General features: G+C 46.8%; 1 protein-coding gene across 1 annotated transcript; it reads right to left on the bottom strand.

Annotated features, from left to right (window-relative positions):
* Positions 1-16905: 16905 nt before the first annotated feature.
* On the bottom strand, positions 16906-18105 carry LOC124662280. Its single transcript, XM_047200136.1, has one exon. The coding sequence runs from the start codon at positions 18103-18105 to the stop codon at positions 16906-16908; it is 1200 nt and encodes a 399-aa protein (XP_047056092.1).
* Between the last annotated feature and the right edge of the window lie 393 nt (positions 18106-18498).

Genomic DNA, 18498 nt, shown 5'->3' with positions numbered 1-18498 from the left:
TTGAGGTAGACCATGAGCTCCATCTTGAGGCCGCTTCCCTTGTTTCTTCTCGCCATGTGGCTTTTTCTTCAAGGGGCACGATCTAACATGATGCCCTTCAATCTTGCACTTGAAGCACACAATCTTGGCGGGATCCTTCACATGCCCATGGCCCTTCTTCCGCTTGTGCATGGTGGACTTGTTCTTGTTGTTGGAGTTGAATCCAAGTCCACTCTTGTCATTTGGGGATTGCTTCCCTACATGACCCTTTACCAAGTCCTTCTTCAAAGAAGTGACTTGGGCCTCGAGCTCTTCGATTTCCCCTACATGGTTAGTAACAACACACGTACTAGAGGAAGTGGAAGCTTCATTGTTAGAGCAACAAGGCAAGGTATGTAATTAACCACAAGGTATAGCAATAGCATGTGTGGGTGAATTACTAGCACTAGCACATGGAATTGTAGAGCAACAAGGCATAGAAGGTAGTTCAACACAAGATAAATCAATAGCATGAGTGGGTGAACTAAAAGCACTAGCACATGGCAAAATAGCATTTTGAGAGGTAGTGCTAGTACTCACATGAGGCTCACAAGATTTTACCTTTGACATGATAGCCTCATGAGCTAACTTTAGCAAATTATGAGAGACTAGAAGATCATCATGGGAGCTAGAAAGCTTTCCATTACTTTCTTCCAATTTCTCATAATTGCTTGTTAGCGAAGCAAGTTGAGCCCTTAGCTCAACATTCTCCTTCAAGATGGATGCTTCACAAGAGGTAGAGTTAGTAGCACAAGCATTATCAATTATAGCACAAGGAGAAGGCAACTTAGCAAGCTCTATTAGGTTGAGAGCCTTAAATTGCTCATGTGACTCGGTGAGTTTGATGAGCTCACTCTCAATAGCCCTAGAGCTACTTTTGAGAAGCTCAAAATCCTCAAGGAGTTTAGCATGAGCACTCACTAGCTCAACATTTTTAGTTTGAAAATCATGTGCCACCTCTAAAGCTCTATCACGAGATTCCTTTACCATAGATAGCTCTAGAGTAAAGGTCTCCTCAAGAGATTCATTGGTGGTTTGTTGTTCTTTAAGAGCTTTACTAAGAGTTGCAATCTCGTTTGCATACTCGCGCTCATGCTCTTCCTTTTTCTCAATAATTTTTGTGCTCTCAATGGCAAAAGCCAAGATTTTCATGAAGTTAGAGCAAGCAAATTTCTTCTTATGAAGAGCATGAAGAACCAACTCACCCATCATATTTAAGGAAGCAACATTAAGTCCTTCCATATCATCAACCTCATCATCACTAGATATATAGGGTTCCAAGGAAGGAGATACCTTAGACGCCCTAGCCATAAGGCATGTGTGAGAACCGTGAGATGACGAATATGAACTAGTTGAAGCTCCATCCAAGATCTTGTCTTGGCCCATAGCATCTTCGGTTTCCTCTACATTGTTAGTCACACAAATACTAGAGGAAAGCAAAGTATTTTCAATATGGCAACAAGACAAGGCAAGCATATCATCATGGAATGAAGATATGCAAGGACTACCAACACTAGCATGTAAAGCATTTATAGTTCTATAAGTGTTAAAGTCCAAAGATGAAACATTGCAATGGGATAGGGATGAAGAATCATCAAGAGAAGGCTCACCATCAACAATGCAATGTTCATCACCACTCACCATATCATTACCTTGTGTCTTACCACACTTTGGTGAAGTGGAAAGAGTGCGATAATCCTCAATGGTCTTGGACCCACCATATGTATCTCGAAGCTTTGTCCAAAACTCATGAGCACTCCGGAAAGGCGCGATGAAGGAAATCACTACATGACTCACAACATGGCAAAGCACTTTAGTAGCTTGAGCATCTAGATAAGAGTTTTTCTTCTCCTCAAAAGTTGGATTTTGTGGATCCTTAGGAGGAGAAAAACCCATATCAAGAATTTGCTCCACATGTGGGTGTATGCCCCTAAAATAATCAAGCATGTAGAATTTCCAAGCATCATAATTAGTGCCATCAAATGTAAAGGTGGAAATGTGCACTAATCCTCTAGCCGACGTCATACTCTCTAGGCGGTGAAGCCCAACAAGATAAGAGATCCCTAGCTCTGATACCAATTGAATGTACTAGGACGTCGCCTAGAGGGGGGTGAATAGGCGGTGTATAAAAACTTCTACTTGAGAGCTAAACTAGGCGGAATAAAACTACAAGTGTTTACTAGTTTAGCTCAAAGCCTAACAACTAGGGGTTTGCCTAAGTGCTCCAATAAACTATGCTAGCATGATGAGCAACAAGGTGATAACAAGATAGGTATAGCATCAAGCATGATATATATCACAATGTAAAGCGCATAGGTAAAGGAGCTTGGGTTGAGAAGTAACCGGTGCACGAGGAGACGACGATGTATCCCGAAGTTCACACCCAAGGGTGCTACGTCTCCGTTTGAGCGATGTGGAGGCAAGAGGCACTCCAATGAGCCACTAGGGCCACCGTATTCTCCTCGAGCCTTTCCTCCAAGGAGAAAAGCCTCGATCCACTAAGGGACCCTTGAGGGTGGTCACCGAACCCGTACAAGCTTGGGCAAACTCTCAAGTATCAAGCTTGAGGCAACTCCACAACACGGAGGCTCTCAAGTACAAGGCCACAAGAGGCTACAACACGCCACACCGGCGGCAAGGCCACCAAGACACCAACGCGCCACAACCGGCACCAAAACCACAAAGGCTACCACACTCCACTAAGGCAACAACACCACTAAGGTTACCACACCACAAAGGCAACAACGCCACAAAGACGACAAGGCCACAAAGGCTACAAGGCCACAAAAGGCTACAACACCACAAAGGTAACAAGGCCACTAAGGCTACAACACCACCAAGGTCAACATGCCCTCTACGAGACCGAAACCCCGGAGAGAACCCAAACCGATGCACCTAATGCAATGGCTAAGAACACCACTAAGATGCCTAAGTTCTTCTCTCCCAAATTCCAACAAAGCTACAAAAACTATTGGGGGAATAAGGGAGGAAGAACAAATATGAGGAGAAACACCAAGCAACTCCAAGATCTAGATCTAGCAAGATCCCCTCACTTGGAGAGGGATTCAATTGGTGAAGCTCTAGATCTAGATCTCCTCTATCCTTTCCCCCAAAAATATGCAAGAAATAGTGGGGGGATCAAGAGGAGGATCAAACAACTCAAGGTCAACAATGGAGGAGAGAGAATGGAGGGGAAGAAGTGGTTGGGTCGGAGGTGGAAGAGAGGTATATATAGGGAGCCCAGAAATATGACTATTGGGGCTGAAAAACGGTCAGATCCGCGCCCAAAGCGGTACTACCGCTTGTCGAAGCGGTACTACCGCTCGCGCGCGAACTGCGCAGAAAACGGTCAGAAATCGGCCCAAATCGGCCCAAAGCGGTACCACAAGCGGTACTACCGCTCGAGCGGTACTACCGGGTCGGTACCGGGTCAATACCGGACCAGATGCATTGTCTCGCAGAGACCAAAACGGTACCTGACCGGTACTACCGCCCTTCCATTTTTTTCTTTAAACTCGCGATACGAAAATGGCAATATCTCGAGCTTGGAAACTCCGATTGAGGTGAAACCAATTTTGCCGGAAAGAGGACGACGAGAGCTACCACTAAACAAGGTGAAAACATGCAAAAGAGTGAGTGATGATTTTCTCATGGTCATAGAGGTGTAACCTCTCAATATGGTATATCGGAAAAATCATCACCCTTGCACATGCAACATGCAATGCATCCGGAATCCGTTTCCGACGAGCTAGAGCTTGTCATGAGAATGAACACAAGCTCTAACTTATCTCATGGATAAGAACCAAGAAGAACTAAGAAACACGATGCAATGCATGCAAGGTTTGAGCTCTCTCCGATGTTGCGACCTACTATCCTATCGAGCACAAACCTTGTCTTCGCGCGTTCCTCTCGAGTCGGCAAGCTCCGTCTTCACCCTCTTCATCATTGTCCATGCCACCGTCTTCCTCCAACATACACGCCACCGTCTTCTTCATCTTGTACGCACGCCACCGTCTTCATTCATCTTCAACGCCGTCTTCTCTCTTCATCTTCTACGTCGTCTTCTCTCTTCATCTTCAACACCGTCTTCATCATTGTACTCCTTCTTCCCCACCTTACAACCTTGAGTCCAACACATAGCTATGGACTTGACCTAAGATCGATTCTCAATGCAACCATTAGTCCATAGGGATTGTCATCAATTACCAAAACCACACATGGGGTAATGGACATGTTCTTACATCATTACCTTGTGCGAATGCTTCCTGGGCATTCAACCCCACTGGGGCTTATGGAAATGCATTTTCTATCTTCGCCTCAACAACTCGAAGAACACCGTCTACAATGTAGGTGGGGTCTGTATTCCTGTCCGGCCAGAAGTTGGCTATTTTGATTTGAAATTCGCTGACTTCGTCCAAGGCTGGCACAAGAAATGGCTCTATGTTAAGGGCGAATCCTCGGATGCTCAAGAGTACGGCCTTGCTCCTTTTGACTCTCGGAAGACATTCAAAGGTGCAAATCCTGGGACGTGGAGGCCAAAGCCGAAAAAGCGGCCACTGAGTCTCTGATTGCTCGTATCCAGGAGCTGCAGAACACTGAAGGGGAGGAGCTGTCAGGTGTGCAGATCATCGCACATTTCCTGCGGATTCGAGTGCATCCTCTTCAAGCTCGCAAGAATCCCCTCTGGTTATATTCGGGTGCTGAAGATGTTGATAGGGTTTCCGAAGATCTTCCTTTGAAGGATTTGGAAAAACTAGTACACCGCTTCACCTCTTTGAGCAAGAAAAGTGAAGTTCCTTCCTCCTGTTTCGTGGAACCATTCAGTGGTGTACATGCGCTTCCAACTGTAAGTGCTTTTCTTCGAGTTGTATTTTTTCTTCCAACTGTAATTGCTTCTCCTTCAAGTCTGATAAGCACATCTCTGCAGCACACCCGATATACTTCGTTCGTATAATTCTCCCTTGACCCACTGTGAACGCCTTAGATCGCTGAATAACTCTTCGTGCTTCTACTGGATCTTCGGGTATTTCTTTCTTCGTGATATATGCCAAGTACGTTTGCATCAAAGGGATTTGTATCATCATGACCTCCACCGATTATTCCTCTTTATCTGAAATATGTGGTTCTAGGGCTACTGGAGCCCCCGAGTCTTTCTTGGGTTTATCCTTTTTCTTCGGCTGCTTCGGCGCTGTCGTTTTCTTTGACTTGGTTGATCTCTCACTGATACCCTCCCAGAAAACTCCAGGTGGTATCGGCAGACATTGCGACCCGATGTTGGCCAAAACATCGGCTTCGTCATTACTGAGTCTACTCACATGATTTACTTTGCAACCGTCGAAGGTTTCCTCGAGTTCATTGTATAACTCTTTGTATGCTATCATGCTGTCATTGACTGCATCACACTTGTTCATCACCTGTTGTGCAACCAACTGAGAGTCGCCAAAGATTTTGAGGCGAGTAGCGCCACATGCGTTCGCCATCTTTATCCCATGAATAAGAGCTTCATATTCTGCTTCATTGTTCGATGCGTTGGGGAAGGTCATCTGTAATATGTACTTCATCTTGTTGCCTTGCGGTGAAATAAGTACCATACCTGCTCCAGCTCCTTCTAATCTCTTGGACCTGTCGAAGTACATATGACAGGTACTCGACAAATCTGGAGGTCCTGTGTTTTGGAGTTCCATCCACTCTGCAACAAAGTCCGGCAAAATTTGTGACATGATTGTTTTCCTCTTTTCGTATGTGATGTTCCGAGTGGAAAGTTTGATTCCCCAAAGGGAGACACGTCCTGTAGCTTCTGGATTGTTCAAGTTGTTCGAGAGAGGTGCCTCATTTACCACTATTATCCGGTGTGCCGAAAAATAATGTCTTAGCTTTCTTGCTGACATGAAGACTTCATACGCCAGCTTCTGATACTGTGGGTAGCGCTGCTTGGATGGTGATAAGACTTCGCTGAGGAAATATACTGGTCGCTGGACTCCATGATTTTTTCCTTCTTCTTCTTGTTCTATTACGAGAACCGTACTAACCACTTGAGGTGTGGCAGCAATGTACAATAGCAAAGGTTGTTTTTCTCGTGGCGCCACCAGTACTGGTGGTGTTGAAATTGTACGCTTCAGATGCTCAAAGGCTTTGTCTGCTTCCTCGTTCCACTCGAACTTTTCCCCTTGCTTGATAAGCGCGTAAAAGGGCAACACTTTTTCTCCCAACCTTGCGAAAAATCTTCTCAAAGCTTCGACTCGCACGGTTAGCTGTTGTATATCTTTAAGCTTGGTTGGTTTTCTCATCGTCAGGATAGCTTGTATTTTCTCTGGATTGGCCTCGATTCCTCTAGCTGACATCAGGTATCCGAGGAGTTCTCCCGCAGGAACGCCAAAGGAACATTTTGTCGGGTTCAGTTGGAGACGGAACTTGTCGAGGTTGTCAAAAGTTTCTCGAAGATCATCGACGAGGGATGACCCTTGTTTTGTTGTGATGACTACGTCGTCAATATATACTTGGACATTTTTGCCGATTTGTGTGGCGAGGCATTTCTGCATCATCCTTTGATATGTGGCTCCTGAGTTTTTTTAACCCGAAAGACATTGTTCTATAGCAGAATACACCATAAGGGCTTATGAAAGTTGTTTTGACTTCATCCTCTTCTTTTAGGCGGATCTGATTGTAACCAGAATACGCGTCCAGGAAGGAAAGACGTTCGCAACCTGCCATGGAGTCGATAATTTGATCGATCCTCTGGAGGGGGAAGTGATCCTTTGGACAATGTTTATTGAGACACGTGAAATCAACGCGCATGCGAAGGACTTCAGTGTTTTCCTTCGGGACCAGCACTGGGTTAGCGACCCACGTGGCCTCGGTGTGTAGTTCTTTAACGAAACCAGCTTCTTTGAGTCGACGGATCTCAGATAACATAGCTTTGCGGTTCGGCTCGGAGAAACTCCGCAAAGGTTGTCGAATTGGTCTGGCTCTTGGATCTAAATTAATAGGGTGCTCGGCAATTTCACTGGGTACTCCTGACATGTCAGCTGGGCACCATGCGAAGATTTCCCAGCGCTCACGGAGGAACTCGATGAGCGCGCTTTCCTATGCGATATCCAAGTTAGCCGCGATGGATGTTGTCTTTTTAGAATCTGTCGGGTGGATCTGCACCTCCTTGGAATCCTCGGAGGTGTCGAAAGCTTGCTCCTGCAAGGATCTACCTCCATCTGGTAACACGTCGTAGTTGGTGGTCAGCTTAGATGCCTCGTATTCAGCTTGCACTCCGAATGTTTCAGAAAGCTTGTGAAAGTCCTTGTCGCACTTATCTGCCAGGGCAAAACTTCATTTGACTGTTATTGGGTCCTTAGGTCCGGGGATCCTCCATAACAGATATGTGTAGTGCGGCACAACCATAAACCTAGCATATGCGGGTCGTCCCAAGAGGGCGTGATATTGCGACGGCTAGTCAATGATTTCGAACTCCAGTTTCTCCTTTCTAAAATTTATATTGTTCCAAACTGTACGTCGAGTACAATCTTGACCAAGGGATAATTTGGTTTTTCGGGTGCGATGCCGTGGAAACGTGTGTTCGTTGGTGCTAGGTTGGCCAACGAGATGTTCATTTTCCGCAATGTATCTACGTATATGAGATTTATGCTGCTTCCTCCATCTATGAATACGCGAGAAACGTCATATCCCTCGATAACCGCTGGTAGTATCATCGCCGAATGTCCTGGACGTGGAACTTGGGGTGGGTGGTCCTCTATACTGAATCGACCAATTGAGGTACTCAATATTTGGAGGAGGTGCCAGTACTGCCATGTTCACCTGTCGAGAGATTAGCTTCTGTGACATGTTCAAAGGTCTACCCTTATGTATCATTGATACGGCTCCTCTTGTACGTGTGAAATCTTTATTGGTGTCTGGAGGCCCTGCAATTTGCAATTGATGCTGGTTTGCACTAGTAATTGCGGGTGGTGGTGGAAGAGGTACATGTACTTCGCTCGTAGGTCCTTGCACATATCCTTCCGCGTGTGTGCTTTCTGTCGCCCTTCGCAAAACTTGGAAAGTTCGGTAGTCCTTCTAGAGGTGGCCTGACTGTCTCCTTCCATCATTGTCGACATAGAAGTGCATCTGACATGGCCCGTTAAGCAAATCTTCGGGTGACACATTGTACGGCCTTGGAAACCTCGGCCGATTGTTTTGTCTGCTAGAACTCGGTGCATCTATGTGATCACTTCGTTGGTCATTGCTCCTATGATAATCATCATGATGATTTCCTCCACTGTTTCCTCGGAAGCCAGCCGCTACTTGGTCGGGACCATCATATTCCGCAAAGTTGCGAAAACGTCGCCTGTTCTGGTTGTTGTTTCTATTGAGATCTTCTTCGGGTGACCTCTGACGTTTATTATGAACAACATCTTCCCCGTCGGCCCACCGATTCTCTATTACCATGAGTTCTACTATTGTTCTTGGGTTAGATCTCCCAAATCTTCGATTAAGTCTCTCCTTCCCAAAAAACGCATCGACTGCTCTTTCGTCAGACACGTGCTCAGTCGAGTTTTTGATGATACTCCACCGCTGGATGTATGTTCTCATCGATTCATCCGACTTCTGCTTGCAAATCCTTGGCTGCTCTATTGATGCTGGTTTTTTGCAAGTGGACCAAAAATTTCTCACGAACAAGTCTTCGAATGTTTCCCAACTATCTATGGATCCTTCTGGCAACTTCTTCATCCAGGATCTTGCGGCTCCACTGAGGGACCTGAATGATTTGCATAGCTGTTGCTCTTGTTCCACCCATCATAGTCGACTAACCAATCCTCTGGATCTTGCAGCCCGTCGAACTTTTTATAGTTATCGAATAACTTGAAGCTAGTGGGCACTCTAGTTTTGCGAACCTTTCGGGTAAAGCAAGGGAGTCCGCACAAGTTCTCATTGCTATCTTCCAGTGTATGCCGATTTTCACGTGTTCTGTTTTCTCGACTTATTTCCTCGCGTGCTCTGTCGACTCGAGCTTGAGCTACTGTGTTCCTCGCGTAGCCTTCTCTTGGAGCATCTCGCGTTGCTGCCACAGTACGTCGGGGACTATTTTGCCTTGGGCTGCTCCGGCGTGGAGCACTTTCGGGTTTTGGTGTTATTTCTCTTCCTGCTATCGTCGCACCCATAACACCAACTCCTGCCATAGCCATCTGGTATAGTGATGATCTAGGATCTCCTTGAGGTGGCTTGGACGCCATTAGGAATGCATATGTCGCCATGTATCATGCCTCTGCTATTTTCGGGATGATGTGCCCTCTCGTGTCTATTGACATGAAAGGCATGTCGAGGTTTTGAATCAAGTTCTCCCCTTCTCCTTCGGGTATGCCCGCCAACCGAGATCTTGCTCTTGCGCGGCTATCCCTATGGTTGTCTGCTGAGTTTCTCGAGCGTTGACTCAAGTTGGCCATGCGCTCGCTGGAGGCACCTGTTGCAGCTTTTCTTTTGTCGAGTTTTCGCTCCAATTTTTCTAGCTCACGTCTGGAACGACTGAGTTTATATTGATATGCTTGCAGCGCTTGTGGCGAAGCTTGTGTAGTCATTGGCTCCGTACTGTTCATGGGTCTCGCAGCTCTATCCCATGCTTCCTGCGACAGCTGTACTTTTTCTCGCGGCTCAGTTCCGATATATTTGCTTCCTATTCCTCGCGTGAGATCTACGGGATCGACGTAGGGGTTGCCCAAATCATCGAAAACCTCAGACTCTTCATCCTCTCCACGACCCGCTCCCGTGATTACACAGATCTGGTGATGTGTTGCTGTTGTGTTTTAATCAGCCCCAGGGTCGGTGACACCGTCGTATAGATCGGCGAAGACCTCCCTACTAGCAGTAGAGTTGGTGATGTTAGTGAAGTCGAAGTTGGTGAAACCTTCCAAGTCGCTATCTAGATCGGTTTCTGTGAACGACCCGAAAGTCATGTCACCGAACAGATTGTTGAATGCCCCGCTGTCGGCGGCTTGGTGAAGCGTGGCGGCGAAACTTCTTCGTCGCCTGACTCGACAGATGATGTTGACGATCCCGAGAAATCGGACTCGGCCACCAACGGTCAAAAAAATTGGTGCCGCGAGACGATGCGATCCTTCTTTCCCGACGAGGAAGTGGAAGCTCCCGAAAGTCATCTCCGCCGACCCCTCCAGATCGGCATATGCATGCAAACGGGCGGGAGGGTTAGGAACAAAATCGTCGAGATCGGGTTGGACAAGTTTACATCCGTCCATTGCGTTGCTTGCTGTTGAAGATGCCATCGAGATCAGAACCTTGAAGCCTCTAATTCCCACAGACGGCGCCAATTGACGAGGGATTAACTCGTCAATGCCTACGTACCGTACACTTAGGGTTTCGTAAGAAGTAGAGGGCAAGTAGATCTCGAAGGTTCAGCCGAACGAAGGTGCTCAACTCAAAGTTATGGTGGCTAGGGTTTCAATGATTTCGATCCCTTCTTTCTCTCTCGGTTTCCCCTTTATATATATAGGAGGCGAAGCCGAGGCTTTCCCTGTGGTACAAGTTACAAACTGTCAAGCCGCGTTGGGCCTTTCCTATATTGATACAAGTTTCCTATTACAACTATACTTTCTAACCCGAAAGTCTTCAACCTTCTGGGCCTCCAAAGTTCCGAGTCCATGAGCTTCATACTTTTTTATAGACCCAGGATACTTATTCGGTATGATTGTTTGGCATACCTATATCACAACCCCATGTGGTTGTACAAGGCAAAAGGTTCAAGAGCATCATCCCTTGATAACATTGTCGAAGACCAATCAACGGCCAAATTCGATGGCACTATATGACTAACAATGTGGGTCTCATAATAACATGCCACACATGAGTCGGTGAGAAAATCCACCATGTAGCAATTAGCACGCACAACTCCCTTTGGTGTACACAACACATGCTACATGGGGATTATCCCAATGCTAATTAGATGGTGAAAACTTCTAATCGTCCGCCAAAGAATAGCACAACACATTATGAACAAGCAATGCTCATAACTTCTAATGACATGAGCATGGGGCGGCTCCGACAGATCCAAGACGGCGTCGACATGAGCATGGGGCAACGCCGATAGGTCAAATGTGGCGTCCGAGATCGGGGGAGGTGGGGGAATGGGGGATAACGTTTTGGTACGTCTCTTATCTCTACCGCACGAGGAAAAGAAAAAACTGATCGGACGGTTTGTATGCATCTGCTTGGATTGGCTAATTTTAGGGCGCCATCAAATTAGAAAAATCGTTTATTCACCCTTGTAGAATAAAGAAGTTAAAAATCCTTATATAATTTTTTTATAATAAGTAGAAAAGTGGAAACCACAAATAGAGCTGGAGCCCCATGGTGGATGTCTATTTGAATATTTTGAAATTGACATTTGTGAATTTCAAAAAAATCAGAACAAAAATCCTAGGTATAGATATTTTTATAACTCTACCAGAGTGCTAAATTTAAACTTATAATTCCTTATATTCTAGGCTACAAAAAAATAACAAATCTAAAAAAATAAGTTTTGAAAATGTGCATTTTTTTATTTTTCTTTCTCAGCCTAGAAAAAACGAATTTCCGCTTGGTTTTTGCACACTCGTAGATTTCATTAGTATCAACATCTATGGATTTCTCTTGATTGTTTTGAAAGATTCAAATGCCATTTTCGAATTTTGCAAAAAAAGAATTATGTGTAGCTCTAAAGCTGTCCATGCCCAAAGAAAAGCGTAGTAGCGTAGTAAACAAAAAAGCGACCATAAATCTCACGATGTCCGTCCGTTTTCCCAAACCCTAAACCCTCAATCCCTTCAATCCCCTCCGATCCACCGGATTACCAGAGTATACTGATCCGCCTGTCCCTTCTTTGTTACCGCCGCCATCCTCTCGCCCGTCGTCGTCGACGTCTTCTCCTTCGCCGCCTTGAATCCCCCCGCCTTCATCTTACTGAAGGTATGTCAGATCTGCTCTTATGTAGTTCCTGTCCCAGTCTATTTTCTTTCAATTTTCTCTGATTTGAGTAGTTCTTTGCATGCACAGAAACAGATTATACCAATTTCTTACACTGTTCCTCGCATTTTTATAACTAATTTCCGAGTTAATTTCGCTGCTGCAGGGCCAGGGACTGCGGCTAATTTGGACTTTCGAATGTGCTGAATCAGTATAGTCAGTAATCTCTCAATTCCTGTTACTAGGATAGTAGAACGTGTCTTCTTTCAGACCCAGTCCGCTGAAGTGCTGAACTGCTACGATTTGGCACTTTGGACGTGTTCTCTATCTGTCTTTCTTGGAAGATATGATAAGAGAAAAGAGGTGAATCAGAGAAATTCAGTAATAAGTGTCCCAGCGCCTTGGTGGGTGTTCGCGGCGGTGGGCACTTGCAGCCGCCTGCGCGTACAGAAAGGTACAGCTACGGTGATCACGGCAGCACCATGAAACCGGTCATGGTAGACTGGTCGTCGCTTCCATTCGACCTCGTCCGCCGCGTGGCTGCCTGCCTGCTGGCTACCAATGACATCGACTACTACATGAACATGCGTGCAGTCTGCTGTTGTTGGCGCACTGCGATGGCAGACCCATGTCGACATGGCGCAGACGCTGACCTCCTCCTCTTCCGCCCTCGGCAGTGGATCATGCTCGACGAAGAATCTGAATCCGAAAACCGCCTCTTTGTTAATGTTTCCACCGGGCGGTTCCTCCGCCGGCGCCTCCCATTGCTTCGCGACCACACCGTGGTCAGCGCCTCAGATGGTCTTGTCATCCTCAGGGAAAGTAACCACCCTCATGCTGCATGTGTGCTTAACCCCTTCACTGGCTCCTTGATTCGCTTTTCCGTGCCGATAGACCCTGAAAATATAAAGATGAATGCGGTAACTGGTTCTGAGCCCGGACTGCTCCGGTACACGTGTCATGATGGCGATAAAATCTTTCGGTGTGCGGATCCAACCAGCAATTTCTTCTCAGTGCAGCTCTCTCACCCGGGCCAGTGCAAGGTTCAAAGCATGGTTGCCTATGCTGGCCACGTCTATGCGGTTGACATGGAGGGATCTTTATTCAGGATTGCTGGGACAGTGCAGCACAGCTACGGCGAGCTGATCCTGAAAGTCAAGTTTCTGGGCAAATCTACTTTTTTTCTCGTGGAGTCTGCCGGGGATCTGCTGCTCGTTCATGACACACACTGGGGAATCTTTCTAATTTTTCGGGTTGATCTCGAGCTGAATATGCTTGAGGCTGTGAAGAGTATTGGCAGTCGGGCGCTCTTCCTTGGCCCCAGGAGCCTATCGGTTGATGCAGATAAGCTTCCATCAATCAATGGTGGTTGTTTATACTACAAAGGTTCAACAGGGATGTTTGTGCGTGACCTCAAGGATGGCAGAGAGTCATGGATAAGTAGAATGATGCCACCGAATCACACAGAGAGCTTTAGCGTTCGCCCTAAGAGCCTTGTTCAGGTGCTCTTCTTTTACTGCATGTTTGCTCCGAATGTAAAATATCTGATGAAATATTTGTATTACTAGAAAGGACTAGTTAAATTGGTGCAGCAAAGGGTTCATGTTTTAACCATGTACTAGTTTTGATATTGGTCCAAGTTGAATAGAAAAGAAGCTAAAAAAACTGTCTATCAATTTACAAAAGTTGTTCAGGCTTATGTAAGAACAAGCAAGAACAGTTAGTGGAGTAAATCTATTTTCTTTGGTGCACTCTAATTTCAGGCGGTGGGGAAGCTTTGCTTAATTTATTTTCTGGGTTATTACAATAGTTAATGCATGTTTGTTACAACTTATTAAATATATTTTGTGGGTATTGCAATGCCAAGCTTACTTTTGATTTCAGCAAAAGAAGTATCAGGTTCACTTGGAACCTAAAAGACGTGTATCATGTTCAATCTTAAGAAAAATCATTAGGTTCAGTTCAATTTTAAGATATTGTTTCAGATCAAAATATTTTAGATGCCATTTCCATCGGCATAGTCATATTTCTCGAGTATACTGAAACTGGATATATTTACATGTTCATGCATGACAAATTCCTTTACTGCACCTTTCCATCATGTGATGGTGCATAATTTTGTGCCATCGGACTTCACAGAAAGGTCAGAAATTAATTGGAACCTGATACTTTTACAATCACATCAGGTTCAGTTAGACCTCTCCTCCTTTCCCCATCTACAGTAGAAAGGAGGCGATTTCTGAACCCCCCCGTTGCTCCACCTCGCCGCCGTCGATTCGCCCGATTCTTCGTCCTCCGGCGGCCGCTCCGGCGGCGGGAGGACGAAGAATCGACGGATCAAGGCGTGTACATAGTGTAGGAAGCAGTAGGGTGCTAGCCGGCGGCGCTGAGGGTGAGGCGGCGTGGCCGGAGTGGCTTTTGTGGGCGGCGTTCCTCTCCTCTGCTGTTGGGGCTCCGGTGGAGTTCCGCGGCGGATCTGCCGCTCCTCTTGCGATCGCCGCTCTCCGGGGCTGCGGTGCGCGTCTCCCTCAAGCCGGCGTCCGAGAGATGGTGGAGCTGGCCTTCGAAGATCCAGGTGGTGGTGCTGCGGTTGACCAAGCCGGCGTCGTCGTGCGGGGTGCAGGATGGAGGCGCTCATGTGCCGAGGGGCGTCGACTTCCCGGCCGCTCGGGAGATCCTTCCAGTCCAGGCAATGCGTGGAGGAGTGGCGGCGGGATTCGCCGGCGTAACGTGCTGTGCGTCGAGGACGAAGCTGGGGTGCTGAAGGTTTTCGTTGTATTTTTCTTTGTTTCAGCCCTTTTCTGTATGAATCTTGGTTAATGCAATATGATCCACCTTCGCAAAAAAAAAAAAAAAAAAAAGGTTCAGTTAATGTCCCGATCTTGCGGGGAAAAGGAAGTGATATTAATGTCCCGATCTTACAGATAGATCCAGCAAAAGGAAAAAAATTACATTGAAGTCCACTAGATCCCGGTGTCGAGGACCAACCAGACGCCGCCGGTGGCGCGCCGCCGCTGCTGCACTCCTTGATGGCTTGGATCAAGTGCAGACCCTCCGCGGACGGGAAGTCGCCGGTCACCGGATCCAGAGAGCCTACACCTCGGAACGTCATCTCCACCGCGGGACACATCACCACCTCCCCCTTCGTCTTCAAGATCCAGATCAACCACATACTTCGATCTGATGAGGGTAGGAAGAACTCACCCGATCCAGAGACCGGCGAGCTCCTAGAAGACGTGCGCTCGACGATGAAGCTCCAGGGAAGACCATCATCGGAGAGGGAGAGCGCCGTCGACAAAAACCGCACCGCCACCTCCTCGACGCCTACGGCTGAGACACTAGAGACGCCTACGCTATATACAAGCAGTGGATCGGGGATTCCCCGCCCTCCCGCCGCCGTAGCGGCCGACGGAGAACGGCAAATCCCCGGCCCAACTGCGAGCACGGTGGATCTCCCAGTCGAGGTCAAGAAAATCGCCCCTCCCTACTGTAGCGGGGGAGGGGGAACGGCCAAGCTCCGTTTTTTTCATTACATCAGGTTCAGTTCAACTTAAAGGTTCTTTATTAGGTCCCAATGTTTATTAAAACCTATTAAATACTTATGTTTTGTGGGCACTGCAATGCAAAGGTTAAATTTGAGTTCAGTATCAGGTTTCATTGGAGCCTGAATTTATGTGTATCAGGTTCACCTGTAAGAAGAGAATCTGGTTCAGTCCAATTTAAAGAAACTGTCTCAGGTTCCAAATTCAGGGATGACATTTCCATATGCAAATTGTAGGGAGCTCCAAGCCATACCATGTTTCTTGCATTTCAGCCTTACCTTATGAACCCTGGAATTTCTTTTACTGCACCTGTCCACTATATGCTAGTCGATCCTTCATCGAAAATATGTAGTCGATCGAGATCAGGAGCCTAAATTTATTGCATCAACTTCTGCCAAAGCTCGCACATGATGTACAGAAATATTGAAGGGATGGAACGACTTCGAATTCAGAAAGCACAATAAAATTTCCATGACTTGGAGGAGCACATAGACGATACAACTTGCCACCAGGATCAAATTAACGACATGGATTTTACTGAAACTCTGGAACCTGAAACTTTCTGCAATTGAACCTGAACCATGAAACTGCTTGTTTGGGCGAAATGTCCTAGCATTGCAGTACATAAAAAGGGGTGATGGAGATGTAACAAAATATTGGAAGCTTGCAACAACCGTACTCTGTCAGAAAATAGAGTGAAACAAGCAGTCATGAACAGTTTTTGCACATCGAGCCATATGAAGTTGCATAGTTTGCCTCTTTTCTTGACAAAATAGACCACACGGCGAGATGCAGTGTCCCACAGCATTAGGCTAGCCATAGTGCTAGTATCATAGCTAGTATCATGCATCCTAGCCCCACCAAATTAAAATGCTGATGTGGCAGGTAATTATGGATGAGAGAAGAGATTAGAGTATCATAGGTAGATACTGTATCATAGCGTATATCACAAGAAAAGTTAGTATCAAATAAATCTTGTGCACAAATTTGTATTGAGATTCTACAAATCAATTAATATAGCAAAACTATGATACTAGTCTATGATACTAGGGATATTAACTTTGGCTCATAGGCCACCTCCATGATACTACTATGTATTATGGATCTAGTATTATATACATGATACTACTATATGATACAACCCACTATGACTAGCCTTAGTGAGCACACCCTTTGAGAGAAATAGAACAACCAACAGCTGCTAGCTGCAGTTGGAGCTGTACGAATAAATGAACATATGCTGAGTACTGCATGCAAGGAGTGAGAAATGAAAGAGATAGCTGAAATTCAAATAACTGTTCCAACAAGCAAATAATTTCCCACTCCTGATAAACTTGGTAAGAAGCCTACTCAACGGGAGGAAGCAAGTGCTAGCACAAAGGTAAGAATAAGATTTATGGTAAATCCTTCACCACCAATCATTGAAATGGTAGAAGCATGTATTGTCATTGCAGTAGTCGAGCAGGACCTGAGTAAGACTGAGAGGGGGTAGACAATGGTTGTTGGCACGCGTGAAGATCCCACGTTGGTCCCAGAAATTGTCGCGAGGAGACGATGGTCGGGGGTGGATGTTGGCACGGAGCATCGGCTCAGTGTAGAGAATCTCCATGGTGCCATCCCTTAGGTTATACACGTGCGTGTACCGCCCCCGCCATTCTGGCGTTTCCACCCAGTTAGACATGTATATGCAATCAGCATCGACTGATGGAAAAATATCTGCATCCACTGACAAACACCTCTCGCCGCCAAGGAACAGTGCACGGGAGCCCAAGCTCTTGACCTCCTCCAGCAATTTGTGCTCGACGTCGACTCTGAAAACTTTCAAGGCTTCGTCCCCATGGCGAACGACCAGCAGTTCCCCGGCAGACTCCACGAGAAAACAGCGTGCATAATGGATGTCCACATCTGGCAACATCTTGGCTATGACCACAGGCTCATGATCACCCTGCTCTGCTGGCGCAACAAACTGGAATACACCTTCATCTGAACCGGCATAATAGATGTTGCCTTTGAAGGTAACCATGCTATGGACCCAGGACAAGCCAGTCTTCTCCTCCTCCCTAAAATCATCGCTGGTTGGATCGGCATATAGAAGTGTCCGCCATCTCCAATCATAGTCCCGCCACACCACCAGCGTCGAGCGAGGGCCGCCGCTCACTGCCGTACGTAGTTCATCAGCAGACTCCCATAATGACACAGCAAAGTGGAGCATGCCTCCTGTAAAGGGGTTGAGGACACGAATGCCTGTCATGTCCGGGCGCTCCCTGTCCGTGAATTCATGTACAATGAGCCCATCGCATGCGCCCAGGACGAGGTGGTCGCGGATCACGGGGAGGGGCAGGCGGCGGAAGCGGCCGGTGGGGACGTGGAGGAAGAGTCGGGCGTCGGGGTCGTGCTTCCTGGATTTCAGGTCCACCATGATCCAGTGCCGTGGACGGAAACGGTGGTCGGCGAACGCTGCGTGCGGAGATGGCTTGGCGATGGCGGAGCGCCAGCTGGGGCAGACGGCCCTCATGTCCATGTGCGTGTCGACGCCGCCGGTGGTGGAGAGGACGGAGTAGGCGATGTCTTGGACGAGCTCCGGTGGAAGCGAAGCCCAGTCCGCCATGGTCGATCTATGTGCTCGGTTCATTTCGTGTGTGTGGTAGATGGGTAGATGCAACCAACCGCCTGTTGCTGTCTAGATTATGGATATCTAAACTGGAGAAATTGGGTGCCCGGGAGACGAGAAAGTGAGCACGAACGACGGAAGACGGTTAGACGCTAAATTTTGAAACTGGCGCGGCCAATACGTGCGTGCGTGTGCAGTTACTACTTGGTTCCGCAGCCTAGGCCCTCGTACACGGCACCAAGCGTCACCCACGAGTACGATTTATCAGTTCCACTTCCTTTTTCATCAAGGAAAACTCAGCTTAATGAGGGAAAATTAGCACAAACCATCAACTAAACAAAATGGGCCATACAAAAATCTAGAAACGAAATTAACAACATGTTGGATAAT

The sequence above is a fragment of the Lolium rigidum genome, chromosome 6 (genome assembly GCF_022539505.1).
Source record: "Lolium rigidum isolate FL_2022 chromosome 6, APGP_CSIRO_Lrig_0.1, whole genome shotgun sequence".
NCBI classification, from domain to species: Eukaryota; Viridiplantae; Streptophyta; class Magnoliopsida; order Poales; family Poaceae; genus Lolium; species Lolium rigidum.
Note: the sequence above shows the minus strand (reverse complement) of the source record. Positions and strands in the feature narration are given on the sequence as shown.